Genomic DNA, 18,172 nt, shown 5'->3' on the forward strand with positions numbered 1-18,172 from the left:
GACAGACAGAGAGAGACATAGAGACAGAAAGCGAGAAATCACCCCCCAGGGGGGATGGTCACGCCGTAATCCCTTCTCCTCCATTCTCCTCTCGGGATCTTGGGCACGCACGCGCATGACCAGAGAGAGACAGAAACAGAAGAGAAAGAGAAAGAGAGAAAGAGAGAGAGAGAAGGTGAGAAAGCAAGCCACCAGATCCAGGACTTGAACACTGGTCAGCCGGGTGGGAGTGTCTAGCACCTTAACCACCACGCCGCCTGCTGGTCTCATATATGTTGGTTTTAAAACCGTATTTTTACATATAGTTAAAAGTCAGATTTCTGGAGAAATGAAGGGTCAAGGTGATTAAGATCAAACTCCCCATCCCCTTTTTTAAGATTTTTGCCATAGGGCACATGCCCTTGTCAGAGAGACATTGAGAGGGAAAGTGAGAAACCATCCCCTAGGGAGGATGGCCATACCACAATCCCTTTCCCTCCACTATTGTTCTCTTGGGATTTTGGGCATGCATATACAATTACCTAGTATGATTTTCAAGCTGCCAGGTCTGGGACTTGAACCATGGTCAGCCATGTGGGAGTCCAGTGTCTTAACCACTAGACCACCTGCTGCCTCCAGGATCAAACACTCTTAAGTTTCAAGATGAATGGGGTCTATTAACCAAGCATCCTTTTAATGTTTTGTCTATTCAATAACTAAGATTAAGACCCGAGAGAAGTCTCTTATTTTAGTTATTAATGAAAGAGAACCATTATCATCCAAACTAGAAGAAACTGATGGCCTTACGGACCAGCAGGTGGCATGGTGGTTAAGGCTCTGGACACTCCCACAAGGATAACCTCAGTTCATGTACAGAACCTGGCTTGCTTTCTCCTTTTCCCTCTCTCTCTTTCTCTTTTTCTGTGTCTCTCTCTGGTCAACTTAAAATAAATGAATAAATAAATAAAATTAAAATAAAACGAAATCAATGGCCTCAAAGGGAAAAGAATAAAGGTTCATAATGCTGGAGAAGATACTATCCTTAGTAACAGCTTCTTATTCATTTAATAGTACAACAATTTGATGGGGCTAGTTAGTGAAAAGTAGTTTCCCCATCATTTTTGAGTACTAATATCTTTTCTTTTGGAAAACTCTAGTCCCTCTTCAAGAGGTCTTAGCAGGACTGTTAATCATGACACTCTTTCTCCCTTGGCCAATGGCAGGGCCCCTGACCTAGGCTGGCCTAATCAAATTTTTGCTTTCCCTATTGAAATTTTGAAGAGGAGACACAGAGGAGCTAGAGCTGATTCAGTCCAGGCCCAAACCTGCCTAGTAAATCCTGTTTCCCCATCCCTGGCAGCAGTTCTAGTGCCTGTATTTCCTGAGGCCCAGCTTGTCTGCTTTTCCTGAGTCCTACCTCCTGTCTTTTTGAAAATAACCTTCTCCCTAAGGCAGACAGATTGTTCATTCTTATTACTTCCAACAAAAGAACCCTCTGATAAAGGTGACCAAACTGAATGAACATTGAGATAGAAACAATGGTTACGAGTAGACACTGGATTCTAGCAGGATCCTCCAGCTTCTAGCTACTTATTAGCTGTGGGCTCATATCAAAGAGCCAAGACTAAAATCTGCAATACTGGCTTGACTGAAATTTTTTGATAATTTTATCTATTGCCCTCTTAATGTATTAATGATGAGGATACTATTTTTACTTTAGGTAATCTAATGCTTGGACAAGATATTTAAAAAACAGCCAACATCAAGGAAAACACAAACTTTATGATAAGCTAATGGTCAGATGAGAACATTTCTAATACGGTGACAGTATATTTGATTTTAAAGTCAAAGTCACTGTCCATGTGGATACAGAAAAATCTCTGTGGGTAAAAAGATGATATTGTAGGCTGGCCCTGAGTATACCAGTTAAGTGCTGTGTACTGGGAGCATGGTGAACCATAGTTTGAAGCCCAGTCTCAGGGACTTGAAAAAACACGAGAGTTGTGTGTGAGTGTATGTCCCAAATCCTGACAGGAAGGAAAGATGGAGGAAACAGAATTGCAGTGTGACCCCACCCCACTGGAGGGTACGTTTTCTCTCTCTGGTGATGGCACATGCCCTCTGGCAATAAAAAGGAGAGATGACATTGCAAATATGACTGACAGATGAAAAACAAAAACAAAAGTGCTGGCACACTGAGCATTCTTGCAGGGAACCCCATTAAGATTTACGATCCTGAGCGGTATTCCCAGCATATTCATGAACACATTATACGTTCTGACTGAGTTCCAATTTTAGTCGTTATTCTTACAAACGCATATTTGGAAGACAGCTATGGTTTATAATTAATAGCCAATTTTTTAACCTAAATATATCCACTGTAAAATACGATGCAAGACTAAGAAAGAATGCAGCATTTCTAGTGATATATAAAAAAGGATCTTCACTTGATTTGGTATGTCATGACCAGTACTGGTGCTATCATAGAATTTTTTTTTTTTTTTATATTGGGACATTAGTCATGAATGACTCCTCATGTGTCCTTGTTCTACCTATTTCATTACAACACGACCGTTATTTTTAAAGTTCCACATCTGCCCAAGTTGAACGAGAAGATGACGAACTCACGTTGTAAAACTGAAGACTCTGTAAGAAGCAGTAGTTCAAGCAGCTTTTCCAGAGTAATAATGACTCCAGACTATAAGGTGATACTTCACTTCGTAAAATCAACCTAAAAGATAATTATATGAAAAATATGCTATGGGGGCCAGCAGATGGCATAGTGGTTATGTTGCTGGACTCCCACATGGCCGACCATAGTTTGAGTCCTGGACCCAGTGACTTGAAATTCATGTTGGGTGTGTGTGAGTGCATGCTCAAGAACCCAGGAGGAGAATGGAGGAGAAGGGATTGTGGCGTGGCCATCCCCCCTGGGGGGTGATTTCTCGCTTTCTGTCTCTCTGTCTCTCTCTGTCTGGCGAGCGCACGTGCCCTATAGCAAAAACCTCTCAAAAAAAAAAAATTTAAGTCTCAGAAGTGCTGACCTTTATGGCTGCTCAGCATGACCTTATAGCCCTAATTCTCTTGTAATAAAAAATATAGTTGTAGAAAATAACCTTCTTTGGGCCAGCAGGTGGCACGGCAGTTAAGGCGAGGGACTCCCACAGAGTCGACCCCAGCTTGAGTTCCGGACATGGTGGCTTGCTTTCTCACTCTCTCTCTTTCTCTCTCTCTAGAGAGTGCATGTGGCCTATAGCAAGATAAAAATATTATTAGGTTGTTGAGAAAGTCATAACATATTTTTCTATGGAAAAATGTGCCATGACTTTTCCGACACCCCAATAATAGTGATAAATAAAATTAAATAAATAATTCATTAAAAAAAAAAAAAACAACTCTATTTTTTTCCTCCAGATCATTTTCACTGTGATGAAAGCAATACTAGAAAACAACATACCGCTGGGAATGTAAACCACTTTTTCATGGATATTAGAGAACTTAAGAAAATCTGACTGAAGTTCTTTAATAAGGCCAATTTAGAAGATGGTACCCAAGTTTAAAATATACATAATTTTCACTAGGCTAAGCCTGAGGAAGCTGAAGTAATTAAATAATTTAATACCGGACACCACACTATTCACACATTTAATAGCTGATAGTTGTGGGACCAGCAGATGGCATAATGGTTATGTTGCTGGACTCCCATGTGGTCAGCCACAGTTTGAGTCCCAGACCTGGTGCCACGAAACTCATGGTGGGCATATGTGCATGTGTACCCAAAATTCTAAGAGCAGAATGGAGAAGAAGGGATTGTAGTGTGGCCATCTCCCCTGGAGGGCTGGTGATTTCTCTCTTTCTGTCTGTCTCTCTGGCAAGCACATGTGCCCAATAGCAAAAATCTCTCTAAAAAAATAAATAAATAAAAGTGCTGACAATAGCATTATGACATACAGAAGATACGCATTTGAGAGAATTTTTAATCAGTCGGGTGGCACTTCTTTTCTTTTAATTCAGTCCATATAAGGAGAATTTGCAATTGGATTCCTGATTAAATCAACTAGACCCATTTTCCAAATGTATCATCTAACACTGGAAACAGTGCACTTGTAAGTCAAGCCTAAAGGCAACCCTGCTACTAATTTGCCAACACATATGAATCAAAAAACCCATGAAAGCCAGCCACTCTAGGAACTTGAATTTTCACATAGTAAAGTCTACACATAATATAAGCTTTTGCACTGTAAGTCAAAAAGCAAGGCAGAATAGTCTGGTAATAAAAATAACACAATCAATATTATCTATAAATAATGAGTATGAAAGGGTTGGCAAGATGTTCCATAAGCATTCCGGCAGGGAGAAAGTGCCACATATTGGTGTGAACAGTGATGTCTTCATTAAGCCTCTATTGCTCCTCATTCCTCGTCACATCAGTCTAATGGGATCCTCCCAGGCAAAGGCCTTCTGCTTGGCTCCTAATGATGAAAACATCCAGCTCGTTTCATCTTTAGCTGTTCTCTTGCCCTCCACATAGGCAGACAGCTGTCAGGTGGAAGACTACTGGACAGGTGTGCAGAGACCTGGATTTATGCTCAAGTTTAAGATGTAAAATTGCTGTCCTTGGGGCTTCTATTTCTATATCTGTAAAACAAGAAGGCTGGACTGAACTTGATGCTTAGGCATCCTTTATAGTTCTGAAATTGGTAATGTAGAAATGCTCTGTCCTTTTTTTCAAAGTTTTGCCAGAGGGCATTTATGCTCATAGGAAAGGGGAGGATAAGAGAGAAAGTGAGAAAATTTGTTGGACTGGTCATGCTGCAATCACTTCTCTTCCATTTCTCCCTTCTTTCAGGATTTTGGGCAAGCATGCTCACGGCACTTGGCATGTTTTTCAAGCTGCTGGGTCCAGGACTTGAATGACATAGTCGGTCATGTGGGGATCCAGCTCCCTTAAGCAGCCCATCATTTGTGGCCTGCTTTTCTTTCTCTTCTTTTCTCTCTCTCTCTTTTTTTTTAAGATTTTGTTTGCCACAAGGTATGTGTACTTGGTGGAGAAAGACATCCTGGGGGGGAGAGGGGAGATGGCTTGGCCATAATCCCTTCTCCTCCACTCTCCTCTTGGGATTTTGTGCACACATGCATACACGCCTAGTGGGTTTTTCAAGCCGCTGGGTCCATGACTTGAACTGCAGAGTTGGTCGTGTGGGATCCAGTGCCATAACTACTACATCACCTGTGGGCCCGAGTTGGCCCTTTTTAAAGGACCGGTTCCAAAACAGCTTTCTGAGAGGTTTCCAGGAGGAAAAAATTTCAGTGTCTTCCTTCACTAAGGAAAAGGGTTAAAACAAGAAGGAATGTTCCTATTTTTATTAAAATAAAAAATTCATCATAGTTATAACCTCAACAAAAAGATTCCATGATGTCATGTCTACCATTTGCAACTGGATGCAAGTATATATTCAAGTTCGTTGTAGCTCTGTATACCCAGCGTCAAGGCACGTGCGTGTGAGAAGGCCCTTCTTGCCTTCCATAAAAATTTGTGACACTGAACTTTTTCAGATCCAAATGTGAAATGTGATTCGCACACAAAATGAATCATAGTTTCAATAGACTCTATTAAAATAGGAGCTTCTTTTGTATATATAACTATATAAAAATCCCAGGCATGTTGGTAAGAAATAAATCATAATGGAGACTGGTGGTGGCAGCATCCAATTGGTTAGAGGAAATTACTTCCATTTTACTGATGACAATTCCTATTAATAATGCTTTATTTTCTGTGTTATCACACAAATAGCACACAAAGTCTCTATTATGTAACATTAACTAGCACTGCCATGTAACAGCCCCTAATGGATGCTTTAGGTCATGCAAGATAACCGCTACCACAACCACCATCAAACAATGATATACTGCCATGTGCTTTTAAAACCTTAGGAATGAGGGGACCAGCAGTTAGCGTAATGGCTATGTTGCTGGACTCCCATGTAGTCGACCGTGGTTCGCGTCCCGGACCCGGTGGCTTAAAACTCACACCAGCACGTGTGCGTGCGTGCCCAAGATCCCGAGAGGATAACGGAGAAAGGATTGCAGTGTGGCCATCCCCCGTGGGGGGTGATTTTTCGCTTTCTGTCTCTCTCTCTCTCTGTCTGTCTGGCGAGTGCATGTGCCCTATAGCAAAAACCTCTCCAAAAACAAACAAACAAACAAACAAACAAACAAAAAAAAACAAGCAAAACAAAACCTTAGGAATGGGGACAGGAGATAGTGTGCAGGTTAAAGTGCTGGATCCTACATGGCGGCTGTGGAGTTCGAGTAATGTGGCTACCCACCTGGGGTAACTTCTCACCTTCTCTCTCTCTGACAAATGCACATGCCCTATAGCAAAAACTAAAACAAACAATAATCCTTATGAATGGAGTAAGGTAGAGTAAGAAGTGGAGAAGCGACAGAAAGGGTGAAAATCTAAAGATGAGCACTGGGATTAGCAGGTAGCATTGTGGTTAAGAAGCTGGACTCTCACATGGTCAACCAGGATTCGAATTCCAGAACTGGCAGCCTGCTTTCTCACTTTCCCTCTCTCTCTGTCTCTCTGGTGAGTGCACATGCCCTACAGCAAATTTAAAAATAGTAATAAAAAAACTAAAGAATTCTTTTGTTTTGTTTTGTATTGTTTTGGAGAGGTTTTTGCTCTAGGGCATGTGTGCTCTCCAGAAAGACAGAGAGAGACAGAGAGATAGAAAGTGAGAAATTACCTCCTTGGGGAATGGTCACACCGCAATCCCTTCTCCTCCATTCTCCTCTTGGGATCTTGGGCATCCATGCACACGCACCCGGCGTGAGTTTAAGCCCACCGGGTCCGGGACTCGAACGGCAGTTGGCTACATGGGAGTTCAGTGACATAGTCATTATGCTAACTGCTGGTCCCAAAACTAAATAATTCTGGAAAAATTGGATGAGCACATACCAATGGGTGCTTCTTCAGAATACTAACAGTAAGTCTGGAAACTTCTGGAGCCTTAAATCAACTGCAACATCCACACCCCACATATCCTCCACCAAACCCTTCCCTTTCCTGCTCCAACCTGCACATAAACGCTAGAGCAGTGTTCCCAGACCTATTGTATCTTGGGGAATAAAGCAGCTGAAATATGACTTGGAAACAGTCGCTCTCCTCTAGGTTTGATACCAGAGTATAATAGCTTTGAGCAATAAGTCTGTAAAAAATAAAGTTTATCTTCATATCTAACTTTCTCATAAGGAGTTTTTACCATTTGCCCCAAATAGAGCAGCAGAGCGTGTACGACTGTACACACAAAAAAAGTGGCAAATCCCTTAGAAAAGGTTATATAGCGAAGGGTGGCACAATATACTGCTCCAAAATTTGCTCATTTGGCATAAGAATTATTACGAACTGAAGGCAATTGGAAAAGAGCAATCATAAGAACTCTCTGCCTCCTTCCAAGCAGGAGGAGCAAGATTCTTAAACCCTGGAGACCACTCTCCTTACCAACCCAGAGATGGCACCAGAGGAAATGGTAACAAATCTTAAGCAGCCTGTATTTCCCACTAGTTTCCTCCACACATTTACCTTCCCACAACCTGACACCCCTAGAAGCTCAAAGTCCTTTTCCTCTGCTTGTCCTTGTTCTAAAATACTATTCTTTTCCTTAAAATGCTATATAGCCCAACTTCTCTTCTTATTTTAGAGAGAGATTTTTGCTATAGGGCATATGAGCTCTCTGGAGAGATGGAGAGAGACAGAGAGACAGAAAGCAAGAAATCACCCCCCAGTGGAAATGGCCATGCAGTAATCCCTTCTCGTTCATTCTCCTCTCAGGATCTTGGGCATGCATGCATATGCACCTGGTATGTGTTTTAAGCCACGAAGTCTGGGATTTGAACCACAGTTCAACACACGGGAGTCCAGTGATGTAACCATTCTGCCATCTTCTGGTCCCTAAAAGCCCAAGTTCTACTCACTGCTTTGAATTACTCATCTGTAGGTCCTCCCATGTGGCTCTACAATACACATGTTAATAAAGTTCTGTTCACTTTCTCTTGTTGATCTGTTTGTTGTTGTTGTTGTTGTTAATCTAATTTACTGGACCTAGTCAATGAAACTAAAGTGGGTAGAGATATTTTTCTTGCCCCTACAAAAATCAATGGACAAAAGGTAATGGTCACTTCCACTTAGGGACTGATGAAAGAAAGAGAAGAGGTCTGATGCATAAAATGAGAGCACGGGGGTTGGCAGGTGGCATGGTGGATGAAGGTGCTGAATTCCCACATGGCTGATGGCAGTTTGAGTCTCGGGCCTGGTGCTAGCTTTCTCTCCCTTTTTCTCTCTGTCTCTCTCTGGTCAAATTAAAAAATAAATCATACCAAATGAAATTAAATAAAAAATTTTTTAAAAATTACAATAAGAGAATGAATTCACATGGCTGAACCCCCAAAGCTTCACCAATCCTCGAATCAGCTATTATCCCTAGTGTGATGACACTGAGATGAGAGGAATTCTGAGAGACAGAGGTTGTGCCTGCCTTGGCTTGAATTTAACATTTTAAGTTGTACAGTGGTCTGATTCTCTTTATCAGCAAGGTAATACACCCTGCCATGAGTTCCTACTGTCATTTTTTAATCCCTGGGGCTTAGCAGACCATTATAGCCAACCTGGCTCATGGTCATCTCTCACAGGAATCCTTCAGCCCTGGTGGTTTCATGTCTTCTCTGGGTGGTGGGCTGTTACCCTATTTTCCTTCTGTTCCAGCAGACTTTGTTAGCCTTAAACATACTTTTCCACACACTTTTTCAGCTCCAGAGGAAATGCCTCCACATGAATGAGGCCAGCATATACTCCCTTTCCCATCAACGTGCGGCAAAGAAGAACCTTACTTAAAATTTTAAGCTGTCTCGGGGACCAACAGTTAGCGTAATGGCTATGTCACTGGACTCCCATGTAGCCGACCACGGTTCGAATCCCAGACCCAGTGGCTGAAACTCATGTTGGGTGCATGTGTGCCCAAGATCTTGAGAGGAGAATGAAGGAGAAGGGATTATGGTGTGGCCATCCCCCCTGGGGGGTGATTTCTCACTTTCTATCTCTCTGTCTCTCTCTCTGTCTTTCTGGTGAGCACATATGCCCTACAGCAAAAACCTCTCCCCCCTCCCCCCCAAAAAAATTTAAGCTGTCTTGAGGCCAGAGAGTAGTGTGGTGGATAAGGCGCTACACTCCCACATGGCTGACAGCGGTTCAAATCTTAGACTTGGCAGCTTGCTTTCTCTCTCCCTTTCTCTCTCTGGTCAAATGGAAGAATAATAAGTAGTGAATAAAATGAAAATAAATAATTCTTAAACAAAATTAAGCTGTCTTTACTTAATTATAAACACTGGCTTGTGGCTTATTAATGCCGCTGACTTATGACTGACTTACCAAGTTTCAGGCATTACCTAAGTGTGAGTAGTGCAGGTTGAAGCCTTTCATCTCTCGGTGAACTGTAATTGCTGATTTGCTGAATAATACTGTTTAGTTGGTGGGCGCATTTGCTAACCCAAGTCACAGCATGGCTGTTCCTAATTCTCACATACAACGTTTGGGAACTTAACGCAAGGCAGAGCCAAGCTAGTGTTGAACGTGACATCCCATTCTATAAATTATCCCAAACTTCTATTTGACAGAGAGAAACTATCACTTTCCTTCCTCTCCAGTGCGAGCATGAGATTTAAACTTTCTAAATTTTCAGAGCCAATATTTCACAAAGAAATAAGAAGTGTTTATTACTTCGCTAGAAGTAGATGCTGGGTGATGCATGGAGGTGCTTTCTAGCCAGGTGATTTATTTGCGTATATGAGTCTCACAGTGTTTACCCAGGGAAGATTCAAGGTAGTATATATCATAGACATTTTAGCTAGCTCATGACCAAATAAAGTACATGTATTAAATCCATGTATGCTCCTACTATAGTCCATTTAGAAATGTCTCCAGTCTTTGTATGGGCTTCAGTCTCTAAAGGAAGCACTAGCTAATTCTGCTTTCCTTACTAATTCTAGGTATTGACTCAAAAGTTTACTTCTCTAAGATGGATACTCTGACAGATCTCTTCTTTTTTAATTTCCTCCTTCCCTACTACCTACTCACACTAGTCTTAAGTAGAGTTCGTAAGGTCTTCCTCTGCACATTATACTATAAATAGTACAGTACAGCCTTATCCATTTTCCATTCTACATGTTCATGTGTCATAACATGTGTATGAGAGCCATCCCTTTGCCTACACACACACACGCACACACACACACACACACACACACACACCAATCTCCCCTACATGACAGCCCCTTGAGACAAGAAATCATGTTTAACTTTCTAATCTAGAACCTTTTACAGATCTGGGACTGTAAATAAATGTTGCTGAAAAACTAATAAATTTCTTTAAGGCTAGCAGTAAAAGTCCTCTTTGTTTTTCATGGATTACTTTATTGAAGATAAAAGTGGCTTAAACTTACTAGCTACATAGCATGCTATGAATTATGTAGAAACAAGTCATCCTTATTCCAATAGTCTAGAAAAAAAAGGGAAAACAAAACAAAAACAAAAACAACTGTTATTTACTTGGTGTTTGTGAGTTAGCCTTTGAGAACTCAGCTGTAGCAACCGGATCTCATGACTGACATTTTTGTATCCCATTCTCGGCTCACACTGCTCAGTTGAGCATCTCAATCCTCTCTATGTATGTGTCATAGGACTGTGCACCCATTTCTAACCAACTGCCTATCACATCTGGAAGCTTCTTTAGTCTAGAATACCTTGTACAGAGGAGGAATATAACTTCCTTGCAATCAAGAATGGGCCTGATTTCTCCCTAATTTAATAACCAGGAGCATGTAAAGATCACCTCAGTTTTCCAAGTCTGGAAGGAGACAGACAATATGCTTCGGCAATTGCCAAAGATCATGAAGGATGCCCCCACTTTTAGAAAGTGTGTAAGCAAATGGCTAAATCCTCTGTGTTCTATTTCCCCCTCTGTGTAAAAGAAAAGCATAATATTTAACAACATCACGGAGCTATTGTGAGGGTTAATTAGATTTAATGGGGGAAGGGAGGTGAGCTGATTAGGCACTATTCAAATTCAAAGTGTCATTACTTTGTGTCTAAAAATAATCCTGATTTAGGAATAAAATTAATTTGGAAGCTCAATCTTTGGTAATCATCTTCCCACACTTAAAAAAAAAAAAAGCCATAGTTTTTAATCAAAATCCCATTCTAAGCACAATTCAATGAAGTGGGGGTCTGTGAATTTCCATTCATCTCTGAAGTAACACAGAACACCATTTCAACTTCTTTCATTTGTTCCTTTTCTTTATCCTTTTCTTTTTGTTTTGTTTTTAACACTACATTATGTTTTGTAAGATTAATCTTGTGGAATGGAGTAATGTAAACAAATACAGATTGTAGTCTGTGTGAATTTATTATTTTATTTCACATAAAACATGCTTAAGTTGCCTCTTTAAAGAATCAATAATCAACATTTTGTGGATGAAGTAACTTTTCAGGTTGTTTCTGGTGCATTTTTGTTCAAGAATTACTAAATTAAAGGTATTTGTAATTCCCCAATTAAAAAAAAAAAAAAAAAGAAAATCCTAGATATTTAAGGCTAGGAGCAGGAAAAAGTCATCTAGATAGTAATCGCTAAAACTAATATATATAACAAATTGTGAAAATCTTCATGAAAAGTTGAGGTTGGTCCCTGAGAAAAATCAAGGTTGTAGACTGTACCCCACTAAAAAGTTTACAGTCTCTTTGAAAAAATAGAAACATTCCATAAAATGAGTAGTTGATAATATTTATTTAGAATTTTACAGATGTCAACCTAAAAGAAAGATCGATGCAAAGCAAGGAAAGCAAAAGATAATATTTGGAGGAAGGCTAAGACAATCACCTGGACTCTACGATACCTGAATTGCCCCAAGCAATGTGTATCAATGTGTTACAGATTTTGGGATGATTTTAAAGGCAAAGCTGCAGATGGGAGGGGGAAGTAGCAAGTAGTCTTCTAAAGCAGTGATTGGCTAAATGCTATAAGGGGAAGAGGATGACCTCATTATCAAGAGGAGCTACTTTGTTTAATCTTAAGCAATTTATGGAGACAGTCTAGAAGGTGAAGAGGAATGTATGTAGGCAGTAGGAATGCTCATAAAATGAAATCTCCAACAGGTAAGAGCTTGAGTTAATTCAGGTGGTTATCCCTAAAAGTACTATACAATGTGCATACATTTTATTTCCTTATAGTATAGGAAATACTATACTATATTCAAGAAAGAGTGATCCTCTATTTTAAAGAAAGAATGGTCCATTTGGGGTATCCAGCAACTTTCTATAGTTTCAGTTTGATGATGTAACATTTTAGCATGAGTAACTCATTTTGGTCTGGACTACTGGAGCCTAAAACAGGAGCTTAGTCTGAAACAATGGCCTGCTAAAATTAGTAGTTAACACAGAGAGGGAAACTACATAGTCCAATTAGTAGAACTGCATTCTTTATAAAAGAGCAGCAGTTATTCTTCTGATTTTAACATAGCCTTATTAAAACTTCCCATAAAACTTAGAAATACTCATATCTGAAACTACATACTCACCAAGCAAACTTCTGATTATTCATTCGATTTCCCCGGACCCTTGACACTGGGGACGGATGTACCCTGTAAGCAGAAGAGAGTAATCTAGTTATTGAAAGACACAAGCCCAACAGCAAATGAAAATAAAACAATGAGTTTTTTATTAGATTGCGTAATATAACATCCCCCAAAACTTGAGCATGCCTTAGCAGTGGATACAATAAATTCTTGTCTGCAAACCTGGAGTCTCTTTCCTTTTTTATCACTTTAAAGATAACAAGGGTTTATCATGCTGAGGCTCAGAAACTGATATCCCCAAAGAATGCAGAGAAGCTTAGAGTTAGAACCAAGGTCCCTGTAACTTGTATGGAGCCCCCCACTACTTCCATTCTCCCAAGTCTCCCCTCTGGGACTCCTTTCTCCAGAAGTGTAGGAAAGGGCTTTAGTCTGAAATTCTGGAAACTGTTTATAGATGGGAACGACTAAAGTGGATCTTCCTCTTTGGCCAATAATTGCCTGGCTCCTTCTCTGAGGTTTCAGAATAACCAAATGCACATCTCTGGAAGGAAAACTGAGGAATGTTAACACATCTGGACAGATCTTGTCATGAGATATTGTCTGTCTTCCAGACCCATCCAGCTATCAAAGACGATCATTTATTCACCACTGTCTGATCATTAAACCCATTCTTTCTCCTTAAAATTCACTTACTTTATAAATTCTGTACCCTTTTTCTTCCTCTCTCCCTTAAGCCACAATCATCTGACTCTTGAGTTCATATTCTCTTTTTCCTGTACACACATATCTAAGTTAAACTGTATGCCTTTCTCTTATTTATTTTTAAAAAATATTTATTTATTTATTTAATTCCTCTTGTTGTTATTATCATTTTAAAATTTTTGACCAGAGAGAGACAGAGCGAAAGAAAGGGAAAGTGAGAAAGCAAGCCTCCAGGTCCAGGACTCAAACCATAGTCAGCCATGTGGGAATCCAGCACTCTTAACCATCACACCACCTGCCGGCCCCAGCCTTTCTCTTATTAATCTGCCTATTGTCAGTGATTTCCAGGAAGCTCAGGAAGGGAGGAAATTTCCTCCAACCCTATAGTCACAAAGTTCACTGTGAAAAATTCCCAAAAGCAGGATCACAATCACTATTTCTTTTCTTTTCTTTTTTTTTTTTTGAGAGGTTTTTCGCTATAGGGCGCGTGCGCTCACCAGACAGACAGAGAGAGACATAGACACAGCGAGAAATCACTCCCCAGGGGTGATAGTCACGCTGCAGTCCCTTCTCCTCCATTCTCCTCTTGGGATCTTGGGCACGCACGTACATGCGCCCGGCGTTGGTTTTAAGCTACTGGGTCCGGGACGCGAACCACAGTCAACTACGTGGGAGTCCAGCGACATAGCCATTACACTAACTGCTGGTTCCCAGGATCACTATTTCTTCTTGATTGACACATTCATTCAGTCTCAGAAAATATTACTTACTGAGTACCTTATCTTAGCCAGGTGTGAGAGTAGGTAAGAGTTATCTAAGGTAGGTGCCTGTCCTCAATGAGCCTGGTTTGTACCTATTCTCACTGAGGTAGAAATTAGTTAGGAAAGGCAGCAGGAGAAAGCTGATAGAAAAATGATGAGAAGGTTGTACAGAGTCAGTCAGCTAGATTTAGCTTCTTTAAAATCTAGTATCTTTAGGGCTGGCAGGTGGTTAAGGGCACTGGACTCCCACATAGCCAACCGTGGTTCGAGTCCTGAGCCTGGTGGCTTGCTTTCTTACTTTCCCTCTGTCTCTGTCACTCTGTCCCTCTCTGGTCAAATTAAAATAAATAAATAAATACATAAAGTTAAATAAAAAATAATTCTTTAAAAAAGAAAATCTAGTATCTTTTTCCTTTATCACTTGCCCCAGCAGATGAACTCCAGATAGGATCAGTAATTGTAACCTCCCTTGCAGATCATACACAAGAACAATTGGAATAAGGAACCAAAGGCCAGATAACTCTTTTTCCAGACAAAGCTCCCTACTAACCAAGATAAAAACCTCTCACCTTAGTTCCTCTTTAGCAGTCCACTTTCCAGGACCCGTCCTGCCTGGGAGCTGTCCTCTCCTTCAATAAACTCTGTTTTGCTATGCCCTCACTGTGTCAGTGTCTCTAATTCTTTATGAGCTCCAGACAAAGAATCAGGTTTACTGCTGTTCCTGCATTCCATATTGAATTTATGCACTCCAATTTTCCACTCCCACAAAGGGGGCACAAAGAGACAGTCCAAGTGCCCATTCTTACAGTCAACTTCTAGATTTCAAACATTAGAAAAAGCAAGATAACTTAATCCCAATGTCCGTGAAAAAAATCTGTGGCAATGGGGGAGAAAAAAAAGTTAAGAAAGGTATTTCTTTTCTTTCTTCTTTATTTTCAGGTATTTGCCATAGGGGTGTGTATACTCTCCAGAGAGAGAGGAAAAAAAGGGAAAGTGAGACATTCACACTTCCCAGGGGAGAGAGCCACACTGTATCCCTTCTCCCCTTCTCCACTGGGGATTTTGGACACACATGCACATGTGCCTGGAATGATTTTCAAGCCACTGGGTCTGGGACTTGACCTAAGGTTGGTCATGTGGGAGTTCAGTGCCCTTAACCACCATGCCATCTACTGGCCCCTGAACAAGGGATTTCTAGGACAAAGGCGTTCTAGAAGTGATACTCTATTTTGGGCTTTGAGGAGGGCAAAGTCAATTGATAACTTTAGCCAGATAATGCTGAAGCAGAGTAGACTGCTTTATAAGCTTCCAGGGTTAGAATCTTCCATTGGAAATATGAAGAGTCTTTAAAAGTTATAGAAAATGTGTATTAGGAGAAAACTCTGCATGAATTTCAAAAGCTTTTGTGCGCCAAATAAAGTCACACTTTTAATTCCAATTTTCTGTTTATTCTTTGAACAAGCCCCCTTGTACTTTAAAGTTTCTAGGAACTCCTGGTATCTTCCAAAGACAGGTTAGCAGCTAAATCCCATTCTTTTTGTGGGTTACTAACTGGCCAACAAAATGACAGACTTCTGGCTTCCTGTGGCCAACTTTTTGTTTCATCTGTCTTTACTAGCACTGGTGAGATTGAGGCAGTCTAAGTTGAAGTTCTCTTCACTCTTTATGCTTTAAACATTACTTTTATTTACAAGGCAAGAAAGAAAGAAGACAGGCATTTAAAACTGATCTAGAAGTTCAGTTAAAATTAACAGCTCCAAGATTCACAAGAACCGCAGTTCTCCACAGACGCTTAGGAAGTACAAATGATTTTAAAACAGATAACACAGTTCCAGCCCCTCCAAAGGGCCAACTGCAGCCTTCCCCTAAACCCAGAACTGGATTGCTCTTTGCACTCAGAAGGCTTATTTCTCCCAATGTCTCTTATTAACATTCTTTTCCTCACAGTGCTTCTCAAAGGCTGCTGCAGCTGAGCTGTTCAGCACAGATTTTCTGCTCGGCATGGGGGAGGGGGTGTTAATTATGCAGAAAGATGGAGAGAGGCCAGACAGCCCCTCTGGTGAACTGTCTCATTCAAGCACGGCCCACTTCCTGCTGTTTTGCAGCTACAAGGATCACCTGTTGGTCTTGGCATCTGGCCAAACTGGGGCCTAGCGGAAATGACAGACTCAGCTAGCAATGAAAGCCAGCTCATATTCCAGCACCCCAAATTGGAGACAGAGAGAGGAAAAAAAAAAAAAAAAACCTGCAATAAAAATGCCTAAGAATTACACAAAAGGTAGCAAGACTCATTTCCCCCTTTTCTTCCTTTTTTCTCCTTATGTCTGTTTGAAATAAATCCTCAAAAAGTTTATCTGAACCAAAAAAAATTTTTCCCCAGATAAAATCCCCTGACCTAAGGGGGAAATGCAGAAAATCCTCCGGAACTTTCCTCAGACCCACAGTGAGGTATCAGATTCCTGTTTAAGTCTTTTCAAGGAGTTATTAGCCCTAAATACTGAGTTCTTTAATTCGCTTCTATTTCTTTTAAGTGCTTTACCTTTTATATTGTCACCCTCCCTTACCCTGGACAGTACAAAGAAGTGATTTCTTTTCATCCTAATTCCACCAGGTGAAGTTTGATGACAGAAGTATGTTTTTATTGATGTAGCTTCTACACACATCAGTGGAGGGGAAATGGGCCTGTTTTAATCCATAATTATAATATTCTTTAGGTTTCAGTATCTTCTAAACAAATTTCACCGATCAAGTATTATGCATGAATGGCTAATGTCTACAATGGTTTAGTAGTCTTAGAAAAATAATTCTCACTGTTGTTTATGACCGAATAATTATAACGTTTCTTAAATTAGAAAGGTGAATCAAGAAAGTTGCGTTTTCCCTTTGAAGATAGTACAGCTTCTGCTGAAAAAGTAGACCATAAGGCTTGGACATCAGCTGCCCCCCTCATTTTATTTCTTCCAAAGGATATGTAGTGTCCTTGTGAGCAGACTTTTTTTTTTTAACCATTATCTTCCTTCTTTCCACATGCAGCAGCCAGGCAGGTAGCAAAGTCAAAACCCCAGTAGGAGAAACTGCCACCTAATCTGCATGTCATGTATTATTCATGACCTCCTGATTCCTGCACCTGCATCTAGGCAGGAAGCTTGCAGGGAGTGTTCATTATTCTTCTCTTAGCCTCACACAGGCTCTATTACTGCTAAGCCACTTTGTTCTGTAACTAAGGGTTTCAGGCCTTAGTACCAACCACTGGATATGGAAAGAAAAAAAACACACTATGGTGAAGAAAAGGGCAATCTTGGTTGTCGTGTAACATGAATTGAGTCCTATAATGTGCTCTTCTGAGACTGACAGTTTATGTCAGATGGACATGTTCACATTTGGTGATTTGCATTATGTAGAAAAAAAGGGAGCTATACCATTAAGGCCATGTATATCAATCGTTCTATTTATACACACTTACTCACTGGGGCAGAAAGCATGTTTATAATTTTACCCACTGCAGGGTTTAATTTAGCTTTCTTGCAAAGCATGTGAGATGTCTTTCTAGATATCTTAATACAAAATGTCTTCTACAAAAATGACCCTTCCTTGGGTATAAGCACCAAAGAACCTGTGTCTCAAACTATATGTCTTAGCGACTTTTATAGTTAATCAAGAGCACATGCTTGTTCTGTATTTGAGTATTTTCATGAATCTACCTGAATGGCTGATGGCTGGAGGTAGGAAGTAAAACCTGGATTTCCATAACAAGTGATCCACCACTAGTAAGTTGCCAGTGAAGGAAGCAGGTCAAACGTTTTTACAGTCTGCACCACAGCAAAGCTGGGATAACTTAAATCCAATCATAGCAACCCAAGTGGAGTCAACCTGAAGTTAAGAGAGTGACCTGTGTAACCAGCCAGCTGAGACTGAATCCCACCTACCCCTTTTACCAACAGTGTCTTCTTCATCAAGTTACTCGACCTCTCATGCTTCAGCCTCCTCATTTGTACAAATGGAAGTAATAATGGTGCCCATCACCTAGGGCTATGAAAGTTCAATGAGGAATCGCTATAAAATGTTTACAACTATGTACAGCATTTAGGAAGCAGTCAGGACAC

At 40.5% G+C, this 18,172-nt stretch overlaps 1 protein-coding gene across 6 annotated transcripts in view; it reads right to left on the reverse strand.

Annotated features, from left to right (window-relative positions):
• The window catches only part of KLF12 (KLF transcription factor 12), a 514,190-nt gene that overhangs the window by 70,796 nt on the left and 425,222 nt on the right, over positions 1-18,172 (reverse strand). For all 6 annotated transcript variants that reach the window (XM_014590348.2, XM_006139823.3, XM_014590373.2 and 3 more), the window contains one exon: positions 12,610-12,672. In XM_014590348.2, the coding sequence (XP_014445834.1) occupies positions 12,610-12,672 (63 nt within the window). The remainder of the gene's footprint in view (positions 1-12,609; positions 12,673-18,172) is intronic.

The sequence above is a fragment of the Tupaia chinensis genome, unplaced genomic scaffold (assembly GCF_000334495.1).
Source record: "Tupaia chinensis unplaced genomic scaffold, TupChi_1.0 Scaffold000004_1, whole genome shotgun sequence".
NCBI classification, from domain to species: domain Eukaryota; kingdom Metazoa; phylum Chordata; class Mammalia; order Scandentia; family Tupaiidae; genus Tupaia; species Tupaia belangeri.